The 13,015-nt window shown below is 42.4% G+C and overlaps 1 protein-coding gene across 1 annotated transcript in view; it reads right to left on the bottom strand.

Annotated features, from left to right (window-relative positions):
* The window catches only part of PKP2 (plakophilin 2), a 72,649-nt gene extending 64,186 nt beyond the window's left edge, over positions 1-8,463 (bottom strand). Inside the window, exon 1 of the mRNA XM_072999937.2 lies at positions 8,172-8,463. Within this exon, the coding sequence (XP_072856038.2) occupies positions 8,172-8,379 (208 nt within the window). The 5' untranslated portion in view covers positions 8,380-8,463. The remainder of the gene's footprint in view (positions 1-8,171) is intronic.
* Between the last annotated feature and the right edge of the window lie 4,552 nt (positions 8,464-13,015).

The raw sequence follows: 13,015 nt of genomic DNA, 5'->3' as shown, positions 1-13,015 counted from the left end.
GCTGAGTTAACTAATTACAGAGCCATTGTTCAGGAATTATCTGGTGGGCTCCCTTGAGAGGGGCTGGACTTGATTATCCATAGGCCTCCTTCCAGTTCCACAGTTTTGCAGGACTCTTGTGATGCAGTGGTTCACCTGCAGTATTGCAGTCAAGCCTGACAAGACTGGCTCAGGTAGCCAGCCGGCTTAAGGCTGACTCAGCCTCTCATCCTTCTGAAGTGGGTAAACTGAATACCTAGCTTGCTGGGGTGGGCGTGCAATGGGTAACCTGCTTAATATAATCATCACACTTTCTAAGATTATTATTATAATCTAATTATTATTATTTGTTCGTTCGTTCGTTCAGTCGTGTCCAACTCTTCGTGACCCCATGGACCAGAGCATGCCAGGCCCTCCTATCTTCCACTGCCTCCCATAGTTGCGTCAAATTCATGTTGGTTGCTTCAATGACACTGTCCAACCATCTCATCCTCTGTTGTCCCCTTCAGAAGTTATCTGGTGGGCTCCCTTGACAGGGGCTGGATTTTATTACCCACAAACAAACAAAAACTACACACAAAAACATACAGCAGGACTCCTGAAAGCACCATGTCTACTCCTCAGTTGACTAGTCCTCATGGAGCAATGGACAAACCTAGCCTTTATGACTGGAGAACACAGATATTCTTTCCTTGTGTTTACTGGATAAGCACGCAGCATACACAAGAACAATTGCACCTCTTGTTTGTTGCAGAGTATAATTAACCTCAAAGGTGCACTATGTCATTGGTCTTTTATAGATGCTGGAAACTATACAGGGGAAGAATTTGCCAGGTGCAAAGTTCATTTGTTGTGAAACTATCATAGTTTAATTTCCTTTAAGGTAGTTCTCGAAGCTGCCCCAGGTGCATACTGTCACATCTGCTGACCACACCCTTCATTGAATGTCCGTGTAATGGAAAGGTGTGTGCCCCCCAATAGACATATGCGCAATAAGCCACAGACATGTGCATCCACCACACCTGTCACAGAGCTTCCCCTGCTCAAAGGCTGTCTCATGTGGCAGAGTTGAGGCAATATTCTTCAGCAGCTGACATTTGGTTTCCTGAAAGTTCAGCAAATTGTTGTTGTTGTTCTTGTTAATTTCTTATTATTTTGTTTTATTTATTTTATTTTATTGAGTGATGGATTGATTGACTGACTGACTCCTTTTAGTGAAGCAGAGAGGTCTGTGGAAGGTCCCCCCCCCAAATTGCCCAAACAACTCAGCTGGCTTAAGCAATTTTTTACTTTCACTTACATACGGCATGTAGATGGAGGTTTGGCAGGATTAGGGGCCAGCCCTACTTCTGTGCAATAAATGTCCACTATGAAAGAGATTCCATATGTATAAAGCTTGCTAACATTTAAATCATGTGTTTTTGTTTAGGAAATGCAATACCTTCAAAATTCCATGGCATCTCAAAAATGCAAAATGTCCCAAAGAGCCACATATTGGAAAAATAAAAAATAACAAAACATTGCCAAAAGAAGAAGTCTATGTGATCAGAGTCCGGAAAAGTTACATTTTGGACCACAGTATTCTGGCAGGGGGTTCCAAGAGTTTGCAACCATAAAATAAACTTTTCTAAACAGCAGCTCTGCAAGTCAGACGCAAAGGCTATGTAGGAAGAGTTTCACGTTGTTGGTGTTGTTTGGCAGGTATGTGTACTCAGGCGTTGTTCCAACTTGCCATGTCTTTCCATTGGTCAGATTCAGATAAAGAAACACGTTCTATTGATTTTTGCTACGCTGTCTGCAAACAAAGCAGCCTGAGATATTGTCTAAAACACTGTCCAGAAACATCCAGCAAATTTCTTATCTCCTCCTGCTTTTATAACTTAACAACTATACACCCAGTATATGACACCACACAAGTTCAGTACATCCGAGTAGCACATTTCTCTCTGCAGAAAGCAGTATTATAGCTGTAAGGTCAAAAATGCTCTCTAATGAGTAGAGCAGCCTCCATGTAGATCAAATAATACATTGTGTGACTCACTGCTTATTGCAGAATGAAAAAGAAAATGCCTTGATTATCCCACCTATGACCAATGGTTACCTTTGTTTCCACAATATAAAGACTAGTCTCATGGATATAATAATTAGGTGCTATCAAGTAAATTCTTATTTACTGCAATATTTTCCATGGTTTTCCAGGTACAGAATACAGTGGTGCCCCGCAAGACAAATGCCTCTAAGGACAAAAAGCTCGCAAGACAAATGGTTTTGGCAATGGTGTGTGTGTGTGTGTGTGTGTGTGTGTGTGTGTGTGTGTGTGTGTGTGTGTGTGTGTGTGTGTGTGTGTGTGTGTGTGTGTGTGTGTGTGTGTGTGTGTGTGTGTGTGTGTGGGGTTGATGACTCGCAAGACAAATGTTCCTATGGTCGTGCTTCGCAAGAAGAATGTTTTCCGTTTTTTGTTCCTGCCTCATGTTTGCTGATTTTTAAATGTTTTTCCATGATGTTTAAAAAGTTAAAGTTTTTTTTGACAGAAATTTTTTAAATCATCTGCACAATATGTATGGCTTTAAAGAGCACTTAATAAACCCTTTGTAAACCAAATTCGACCTTTTTTGCCCATAGGAACACATTAATTAGATTTCAATGCATTCCTATGGGAAAACACATTTCGCAAGATGAATTTTTCGCAAGACAACATTAACTGCAGGACGAATTAAATTCGTCTTGCGAGGCACCACTATACTCGAAAGTAGTTTTATCATTGCCGTCTTCTAGCAGCCCTCTAGGGCTGGGGAGCTTTCCCAAGGCAAATCAACCCCTAACACCTCTGGTTCCATGGCCAGACACCTGACTGAGCGATCACTATGGGCCTCATCTAATCTGTGTCATGCTGATTACCAGCACTGCACAACAACTGATGGCTTCAAATATTAAAATATTTTAATAAACTTAGAACTGCAGGGCTGTAAGGGACCCTATGAATCACTGAGTCCAGCCCCTCTCAGGGAGCCACAGGGGGGAATTGAATTCCCCACTTCTGGCTTCACAACCAGCTACATGAACCACTAAGCTATCCAGCAGTTTTCTCGTAATAAATCCAGAATCCTGTAGCATCAAGAAGACAAACTGATTTTTCAAGCCATAACCCTAATAGGGCTTTCAAGGTAAATGAGGTATATAAGGAGTGGTTTTACTAGTTCCACGCCCCTAGTGAATTTCCATAGCTGAGCAAGGATTTGAACCCAGGCCACCTGAGTCCTAGTCTGTTACTCTATCTACTACACCATACTTTGTATCTCACCAGTAGAAGTCACAATCTCTTAAGTGTTGCAATCTGAAAAAAATTAACTTTTTCAAGTTCTTCACCAGTTTAGTAGTACGACAGGTTTTTTTTTCTTTTGCCCAAAACCAAGGTGGTGTAATGTCTTTTTTGGACCACTAAAATGTGAACACCAGGCAAGCTTTCAAGACTTGCAAGACTTTCTTCAGGCACTGCAGAGGTGGGGGAGGGGAAAGGATGAGGACAGAAAAGATCTACAAATCATCCAAGCCAGATTTTGAGGCTTCATGATCTGAAGTTAACGTAAAAGTTTCAGGATGGAGGTTCGAAACTTGAAAACCTCTCTGGATATATATTTTTAAGTAATAAATTTTACCTCCGCAGACGAGGAATGGATTGCCTTTGTACAGTTGTACAGAGAAAACGGCCTCTATAGCCGTTCGTCAAAGCACAGGATTTGTCCGGGAAGCGTGCGTCTCCAGATATTGCTGGGGACACCATTCCCACCATGCCTTGCCAGGACTGGGGCTCATGGAATTTTAAATCCAACAACACCTGTAAACTGACAAATTGCCTTTTCCTAATTTAAAACACTTTCCCATTCAAATGCCCAAACGTGTTACAAGATTGTGTAAGAACTGCAGAGGTGGGATATTAGAGCTAGGTAGAAAAGTTATGTCCTTGGACTACCATTCCCAGAGGTCATATTGGCTAGGAGGATACTGGGATATGTAGTCCAGAAAAAGGAAAAAAAGAGAAGATGCCTGAAGTATTTTCAAGCTCTGATACACCCTATTCAGCAGACTACAGACTATGCCTACAGTTTCATCCTTAGGAAAAATATTATTGTGTAATTAGATTGCGAATGAATGGTACAAGGTCACATCCTTTTATTTATACCTGAGAGAGGATCTCAACCTGAATGCCACCACTCCAGTTTCAGGGTTTACAATAGGCATAAAAGAGCTAAACTTTCTATTCAGAACAGTTGAAAGGGCACAAATGACAGAGTGTACTGCTCTATAGCAAAATAACCAGGCCATACAGGATCAAAATCCCAGGACTTTCTCATTAGCAGAGATGATGACATCATGTGCCACTGCCTCCCAGACTTCCCAGTTCCCTCTGAGTATAGCTGCAATCCTCACAGTACCTGAGACATTGATTTTTTTCCAGGAGCAAATGGATTGTTGCAGGCTATCCCTGTTGTAATACAAAGTATCTGAGTATGTTGTGATCTTGAATGGGCAATCAACTTGATAAAAGACCTTTTGTTGATGTGGATTGATTTACCTGCCTGTATTTCTTGACTTTCCTTATTTGGCTGGTTATGATAAATAGTCACACTTTCAAATTTACCCCTACACCACTGCAAACCATCATTTCACCTCCACAGACAACTTAAGCAATCCAGGATAAGGCCACAAAACACTAGAATCCCAGAACACTCAAAAGCCATCAAGTCAACATCCTTGCACCGTTTACCTGGGCAGGATGCACTGTGCCTCAAATCTAAACAACACACATCCAATTTAGGGAAATGTCTACAGCACAGCAACAGATGTGTAGGTAATCAACAGGAGGGAGAAAAGCAGGCCCGTTTAGGGAAGATGCCTTGAGGGGAAGCAATAAATACAATGAAAGGTATTGTGATGAATCAAACAATGAATTGTTAGAAGAGCCAGCTACATGAACAGACAGCCAATCTAGAGGTAAAATCCTATATTCTATAATGAATGGACACCAAACAGCCCCAAAAGGTTAAGGAGAAACTTTATAAAGACTCACCTGTTTAATTGAAGGGACTTAATTTTTTTTGAAATTCTATTTTTCATTTGTTTTGTTTGCCCTTTTGTTTTCAACCCAGTATTTTTCAACTTGTTGAAACTCCACAGTTAACAGTCCACAGGTGTATGTGTTTCTATTTCTGTTTACGTTTTAATTGTGGTTGAATGACCATAGTGTTGCAGTATTGTAGTGTGTTCCAGAATTTGTTTCGCCACCTGTTTTGGGTTATGATTTATGTCTGGGATAGTTTATTGTGTATATTATTATATGTATGATTAATTTGTTGTACACTGCCCAGCATGGCAGTTTGCTAGATGGGTAGAATATAAAATGAATGAATGAATGAATGAATGAATGAATGAATGAATGAATGAATGAATGAATTAATTAATTAATTAATTAATTAATTAATTAATTAATTAATATAAAGATACTGCAGATTCATCCCTTGACTTTTTTCTTTTTCCAAAATTGGGAGTCAAGGCTGCTCACAATAACAGGCAAACAGTTAAAATGTTAAAACCCATTATTAAAAGCATACAACACTCGCACATTAAAAGCTCCTTTGTCAGCTGCTGGTCGGTTTCCGAAAGCCTGCCTGAATAAAGCAGCCAGCCAGCAGAGGACCAAAGGGAGTTGCCCTAGTAGACACTCATAATGATTATTTACCAAGTGCACAACCATAGCAGGCCCAACGATGTGGGGAGCAGGCCTTTGTAAAAATCAAGTCCCATGGGTCTGATTTGTGCATTATAGGATTAAAAGTTGGCAGAGTCAGGTAGCTACTTCGGGCAAATTATTTTGGGTACCGAAAAAGTGTGGCAAATTGTTCATTATTAAATTTGTTACTATATTTTTAAAGAAAGGTAGAGTGTATTCTCGAAGGCTTTGTGGGTAGAGTGCTTTGTGGGAATATCTGGTTCACGTGTTTCCCATTTGCTGCTGTGCCTCAGGCTGCAAAAGGTCCTAGGCCACCTCCACCATAAAAATAATTGCCATTCCTTCATAGATACGTGAGGAAGGTTAACACATGGAAGGAGGATGGGACAACACAGTCATTTCTCACAATTCATGGTTTTAGGAGACTGTATGGAAAGCTAAACAAACTCATATTCTAATGGAGCCAGAACACCACAGAACAGACTTGTGGAGAAAAATAACTATATCTGAATGCAAATTGTGAATGGGGTTAATAACTGTGTTAAGATCTGGAGTGACATATTTTCTTTATTATAATTGAAGTGGCAAAATAACGTAAGAAGTTTTATTGAATGCAAATAAGCTGGTTCTCAGAACTGTATTATTAAGTGCATAATAATTACAGAGCCTGCTTTTTAATAAATCTGACTGATCTTCTCCAGATTCTTTTTATTGTTAACATTTAAAAAACGTAACTCTGGCACTTCAAATTAAACTCTGTACTGTACTGCTGCCATTTGGAGATCTATAGATAGCATTTGCTTGCTCCTCTTGGTCTCTACCGCTTCGAGTAAGTGGGGTATTTCACATGTGCACTTTGGGTGATGTGCTTCTGTATTCACTTTACAGTAAGCTAAAGTCGCAAAAGTTGGTACAGAGCAAGTATCACTTTTCCCCCATAAGAGATCAAACAAATGAGCAAGCCGAGAAGCCATAAAATCTGCCACACCATGTAAAATTATAATCGCATGTGCATCGTAATACTATCTCTGATTTGCATATATATGAAACTCTGGGTCTCTCATGAGTTTGAGAAAGCCGCCACTAGATGCAAAGAAATACTCTCATTGACCTAAAATGAAGCCTGAATATCATCTTCTCAGGAAAATGAAAGAAAAACATGTTCTCCCCCACCCTTCTGCTTCAACATGTTTGCAAAGAGAGACGTCTGCAAGCCAAAAAAATTTAGAAGAAAGGAAAATGGGTAGAAAACAGGGTAGAAAAGAGGGAAAACATGGGTAGAAAAGAGAGGAAGCTGAAAGCAAATAGCTGGAAATGTAAAGAAGGAAATGAAAATGGAGGGGGGGGAATAGAAAAAAAGCAGTCAGTGGAAAGACCTGCTGACCTCGAAAACACCTGTCATGTGTTATCCAGTCACTTCCGACTCAAGGCAACTCTATAAAGGTGTAATGCCAAAATGTATTCTCCTTTTTTAAGGTACAAACTGTAGCCTTTGCATTGCCCTCTGCCAATCCTAAAAAGCAGCTTGTGTGCCTCATTTTAGGGAAATTACAGACCTGGAAGGGAGGGCAAGCCAGCCTTTTGTCTACAGAAGGAAATGTAAATCGTTACCTTTGTCACCTTCACCTCTATCTCAGGTGTAATTTGAAACTCCATTTTGCTTTGTTAGCAGTCTGTCTTCACCAGCCCAAAAGGGCATCACTCTGGGCCAAGTTTTTGAATTATTTACCTCAACCTCTAGTTTTAGACCACTTTTTCTTGATGGCAAGGGCCCCCTCAAAGGCCTATCTTCTCTATAACGTTTGAAAGACCTAATAAAGGCACTGCCCAACTTCAGACTTTCTTTTTACGAATGGAGCACCTGGCCCTTTTTATGTGCCTTTTTTACCCTTTACTAGGGAATAAGCACCATCCTACCCTATGAATTGCACTACAGACCTTTTTACCCTATCTTAATGCCTCAGCCCCAGTTGTCTGGGTGTGGAAAGGCCAATTACTTCCGAACAACCAGAAGAGGGATTTCCTGAGTAAAAATTGTGCTAGTAACAGTAAAGGAACCCAGGCGTAACGCTCCTGAGATGACACACTTTTAAAGCTGCACGGACTTCACCGGGAGAGTATTAACTCCCCCCCCCCCACCTTTCTGATCTAGGGCTAAGAAGGGGATTTTCATGATTTTAACCCTGAATGGATCAGGTCTTTTCCCCCATCCTTCAAAGTGGGGCGAGGCAAAAGAGGAATTTTAAGGGTTTTAATTTATTATTATTATTATTATTTGGTGCTCTGCAGGTAGGATGGGAGTAAAGTCGACGTGAAAGCTTTATTTCATTTCTCTCCCCCTCCCAGTCCTTTGGTTTTATTAGAAGGGGGGTTTGCAGGAAAGCACCAGAGGGAAGTTAACCGGAAAGTTTGAAGGAGGCGGAACACACCCACCCACCCACCCACCGAGATCTCTCTCACTCACCGTGGACCGAGGAGCCTTTGCTTTTCCTGGCCAGGGTCTGCTGGACCTGCCTCTGGATGCGAAGCGATTTCTGCTCCTGCCCTCGGCCGCCCGACAGCCGAGCGGGCAAAGCCAAGCTGGAGCTGTCCAGCTCGTTCAACTTCTGCTGCCCCAAGACCGTGCGGATGTAGCCGGAGCCGGCGTCGGAGCTGACGGCAGGAACGGCCATGGCGAGCGAGCCAGCCAGCCAGCCAGCCAGCGAGAGAAGCGCCCAACTGGCCGAGCGGGCACGGCAAGCCGTCGGGGGCGCGCCCGCCGCTTGGAGCTGCCCAGGGATTTGCGGGCCGGCGGGCGGGAAGGCGAGCGGGGCAGCCGGCGTGCAGCCCACGCCCCCTGCCGGAAAGCAGCGGGAAGGCGCGGCTGGCCGGCTGGCCCGCACCGCCTTCTTACCTGGCCCGCGGGGGGGGGGGAGAAAGAAAACCCGGCAGCGCCCGGAAAACAGCCTCCGCCCCGCCCCGGCCCGGCCCGCCTGGGCGCGGCGTGTCACCTGGAATCGCCAGGCCCGGCAGCCACGCCGCGACGCTCCTTCAGCTGCCTGACCACCGCCTCAGGCTGATTGCATAGATTGGGGGGGGGGGGGGCGGAAGAATTGTTATGTTTTAAATATGTAAGCCGCCCCGAGTAGACCTTGTCTAGGGGGCCGGGGTAAAAACCAAATAAAAGTTTTTAAAAAAAGTAAACAACGTGACGTGAAGTGACCCAGGTGGGGAGCTTGAGTTGAGAGTAAATCTCAACAGGAATCGACGCCCCACCTTTTTCCCCAGCCTCCAAAGGCGAGGCGGGTTCAGTGTCGATTCACTCTTTTTCGAAGGGCGGATCCTGCCCGAGTCCGCAGGTAGGGGAGAGAGCGAGAGCACGTAGCGCCTCCCGCCCGGGTTGGTGGGTAGACAAGGGAGAGACCTGGCAATGCACACGTTAACTGTTCTAGGCACGGACGCAGCACTTACATCGCCGATCTGCAAAGGTTTCTCCTAAACTCTTGACTCGGTTAAGGAAAAATATTCTGAGCCCCCTCGAAAGCGCTTTTACCCGCCCCCCCCATTTATTTCTTAACGTTCATGAAAGCTCTCTTTTCCTTTTGTCACTCATTCCTGTGCTAAAAATTTAGTTCTTCCCCTGGGTGGAGATTTGCCTGCTCGTTGCAGGTACTCTTGTAAAGAGGAAAAAACTTCACCCCGAGTTTTGCTGGTGAGATACACCTTCTTCTTTGCCATCATTGCAACTCAAAGGTTGTGGTGGCGACATGGAGGAAAGGGGAAGAGCCTGGGAAAGTTATCCTTTGGACTGACTACAAAGCCCAGAATCCAGGGACTTGTGGAGTTGGGGTCCAAAAAAGTAAGTTTTCCTATCTCGAGGCTGTCACTGTATCTCCCATTGACTGGTGACGATGTACGGAGGCCAAAAACATCTGGACACCCCCCCCCCCGTTTTAATACAAGCATGGTACATGCACATTGTGCATGTGGAACTTTTTATAGATACAGTACTGACAGTGGCTAAAGACTGGAGAAAGATTTGCAAAGTTAATTTTCCATGTCTGCTCATAAATAGCATTTTCACTGCATTGTTGAATTTTGTTGTAGATCACCCCTCTAATCATGAATCTAAGAATGATGTAAAAGAACTTTGAGTGAGGAAACATATTTAAATGAGTTTTCAAGCCAAAACAATCATTTCAAAATGTGTTGTTTTAGGACAGAACAAAGGTTGATAGTTATTTTTGATAAATGAGAGAAAAGTAAAAGACAAACAGGACAATTCATGTACATAACTTTACATCTTTTCACTCCCAAGATTTCAGCTGCTGTTCTGTAAAAACACACCTAAGATGAAATTCTCAGCAATACTTATTCTTAATAAAGTTTATTTCTTGGGTGGACATGCAAACTATTACACTGTTTGTGTCAGTTTCATTCCTCACATTCCAAAGAGGCAGGGAACCCTTAATCTTTCCAGAGTAACGCCAACATGACCCTTAACCCATAAACTTAAATGAAAATAACAAATTTAGGTTTCCTCCCTGAGTTACTATTTTCAGCCATGTTGGGATAGCAATCTTTAGGCTCCGGCATCCTGCTTTTTGTCCGTTGACTCAGGAGGTTTCAGGTAGAAGGCAATCCATCTTTGGAAGTCTTGAAAGTTTGCTTTCTCAGCCTCAAAGGAATGTATGTTGAATCACTCAGGTCTATCCCACATTCCCTTTTCCAGCTAGCATTCTAAGAATGTTCTCTTCTCTATAGTGCATTAGTGACGCCTGAAATGGAAATTCTTTCTTGAGTAGTATTGTGAATGAACGGGCAGAGACTTGATCAAAAGGAATATCATCACGCTCCTTAATGATGATGTTTTTGTTTATAATTTTTGCATGCTTTTGAGTCCTAAAATGCTTTTAAATACTTCATACTTATACAATCTCCTGCTGTTTAATGTTTATTTATAAGCCGCCTTTCTCCCCATAGGAGGACTCAAGGTGGCTCACAAAGTTAAAACAAGGAAAATTTAAAACAATAAATAACACGTTAAAAAACAAATTAAACTACCACCATAATTAAAATATTTTAAGTAATTAAAAACATTAGCTTTAAAAACCAACACCAGTTGAAAAGCTAAAAAACCAGCACCCAGGGACTCAATTTAAAAGTCACATATTGAAGTCAAAAACCTGCCTGAAAAGGTGGGTCTTCAGCAGTTGGCAGAAGGATAGAAGAGAGGGAGCCACCAATGTCACCCAAGGGAGAACGTGCCACAGTCTGAGAGCTAGGTAAAGGTTCCCCTGGTTATTTAATCCAGTCATGTCTGACTCTAGGGCGTGGTGCTCATCCCCGTTTCCAAGCCATAGAGCCAGCGTATGTCCAGTTTCTGTGGTCACGTGGCCAGCATGACTAGACATGGAACGCCTTCCCACCGTGGTGGTACCTATTTATCTCCTTGCATTTTTTTATATGCTTTCAAACTGCTAGGTTGGCAGGAGCTCGGACAAGCGATGGTAGTTCACTCCGTCACGTGGATTCAATCTTACGACTGCTGGACCTCTGACCTTGCAGCACAGAGGCTTCTGCGGTTTAACCCGCAGCGCCACCACATCCCCAGTCTGAGAGCTGCCACACTGCAAATGCAAATAACACAAATGGTCAACATAAAATTATTTCTCAAATTTTGATCATCTGTTTTCTGACCACAAATGGGACTTGAGGCTCTTGTTGTGCGTTTTATTCTGTTTTAGACTTTTAAAAGTTCATCGTTTTCTCTCTCTTTTTTTAGTGAAAACATTCCAGAAGAGCTTGGCTCTAGGGTGGTAAATAAGCATTACAAATCAATCAATCAATCAATCAATCAATCAATCAATCAATCAATCAATCAATCAATCAATCAATCAATCATTTCTTGGGTCTGGGAATCTAGAGGATGACATGATATAAGGCTTGATGGAGGAATTGAATTTGTTGCTTGGTCAACATGGCAACCTTTTGCTTTTTAAAGATTTTGCGGACATTGAATTTAGCTGTTCAACTCAATAGGATGTGCAAGGGTGGTGGTTTGTGCTGGTGGTAGAGGGTGCCTTCTCTCTAGTGCAATAAGTAACATTGCCTAATTGGGTGCTACTTACCTTCTTACCTAATCCAGCATTTAAAATTATCCTCAGCCTCAATAATGTTTCATATCTGTTTTTCCAGCAGCTCAAACAGGGTGGAAACAGCTCTGGGTTTACAGCGGGGACTTGGATTGTCTAAGTCAGATGACCAAACTTTTGAAACTTTCCAGTTCCCCAGGAAGTCTACGCTGCTCTGAGTGAAAATCACCCTTGTGTCACCTGATGAGCCTCAATGAATTGTTTGCTTAGTCTTCCTCCTTCATCACCTCTCAAGACACCATGCAGACTAAAAGGAATCACAATCAAGCTTGTTTGCTTTTTGTAACATCTGGTGTGATGAAGTGGTCAGTATTCTTGGAAGCTTGCATTCTTTTGTGTACCTTTGAGATTGGCCAAATAGAGGTTTCACCCCAATATGGGTATTTGGAATTTGGGAGCTTACAGTCTGAATTTAGTGAGAGAAAGTTGAGAGTGAAGCTAACAAGTTTGTACGCAGGCACACTTCTCTGAAAGGACCAGTTGCTGCCTGCTCTATTTGCTCCCAATACTTACTTATATTATTTTATTCCCCCCCCCCAGCCTTTCTCCCCTGGCTCTCCCAAGGCTGTATAAACAAAAATTAAAATAAAATAAATGTAAACTGTAATATACAAATATTTAAAAACATTATTTAAAAGCTTTAAATGTTAAAAGCTGCCCTTACCTTAGTAGCCTCTGACTCTAAAGAGGTATGCTTTCAGTTGCCAGTGGAAGGCAAGAGGAAAAGGGATGAACGGCACTTCCTGGAGGCTGGAGTTCCAAAATGTTGCATTATCTTATATAATAAATGTTGCAAAGGTGCCATGTATCTCCGTTGCTTTCTTTTCCAAATGGAGAAAACGAAGCCTAGGTATGATAATAAACTAAAATTTCTGGAAAAGACTGATGGTGTAACTTGTGTTGATTAGTTCATTTTTTCCAAATGCTTTAAAATAAAAAGGGAGAGGAGATGAAGAGAGCATACTTGAGGTCATAAAACTGTTTGTTAAATAATTGTTGATGTTTAGCCATTTAGTCATGTCCGGCTCTTCGTGACCCTATGGACCAGAGCACGCCAGGCCCTCCTGTATTCCATTGTTAAATAATAGCAAAGCAAAGTATTTCTGCAAACCACAGTTGTCAGAATCCGGTCTTTGATTGACAAAGTGCCTCTCCCTGACTCTATGCAAGCAAA

Source organism: Pogona vitticeps, chromosome 5 (assembly GCF_051106095.1).
Source record: "Pogona vitticeps strain Pit_001003342236 chromosome 5, PviZW2.1, whole genome shotgun sequence".
NCBI lineage: Eukaryota > Metazoa > Chordata > Lepidosauria > Squamata > Agamidae > Pogona > Pogona vitticeps.
This window is presented reverse-complemented; position numbering and strand designations above follow the sequence as displayed.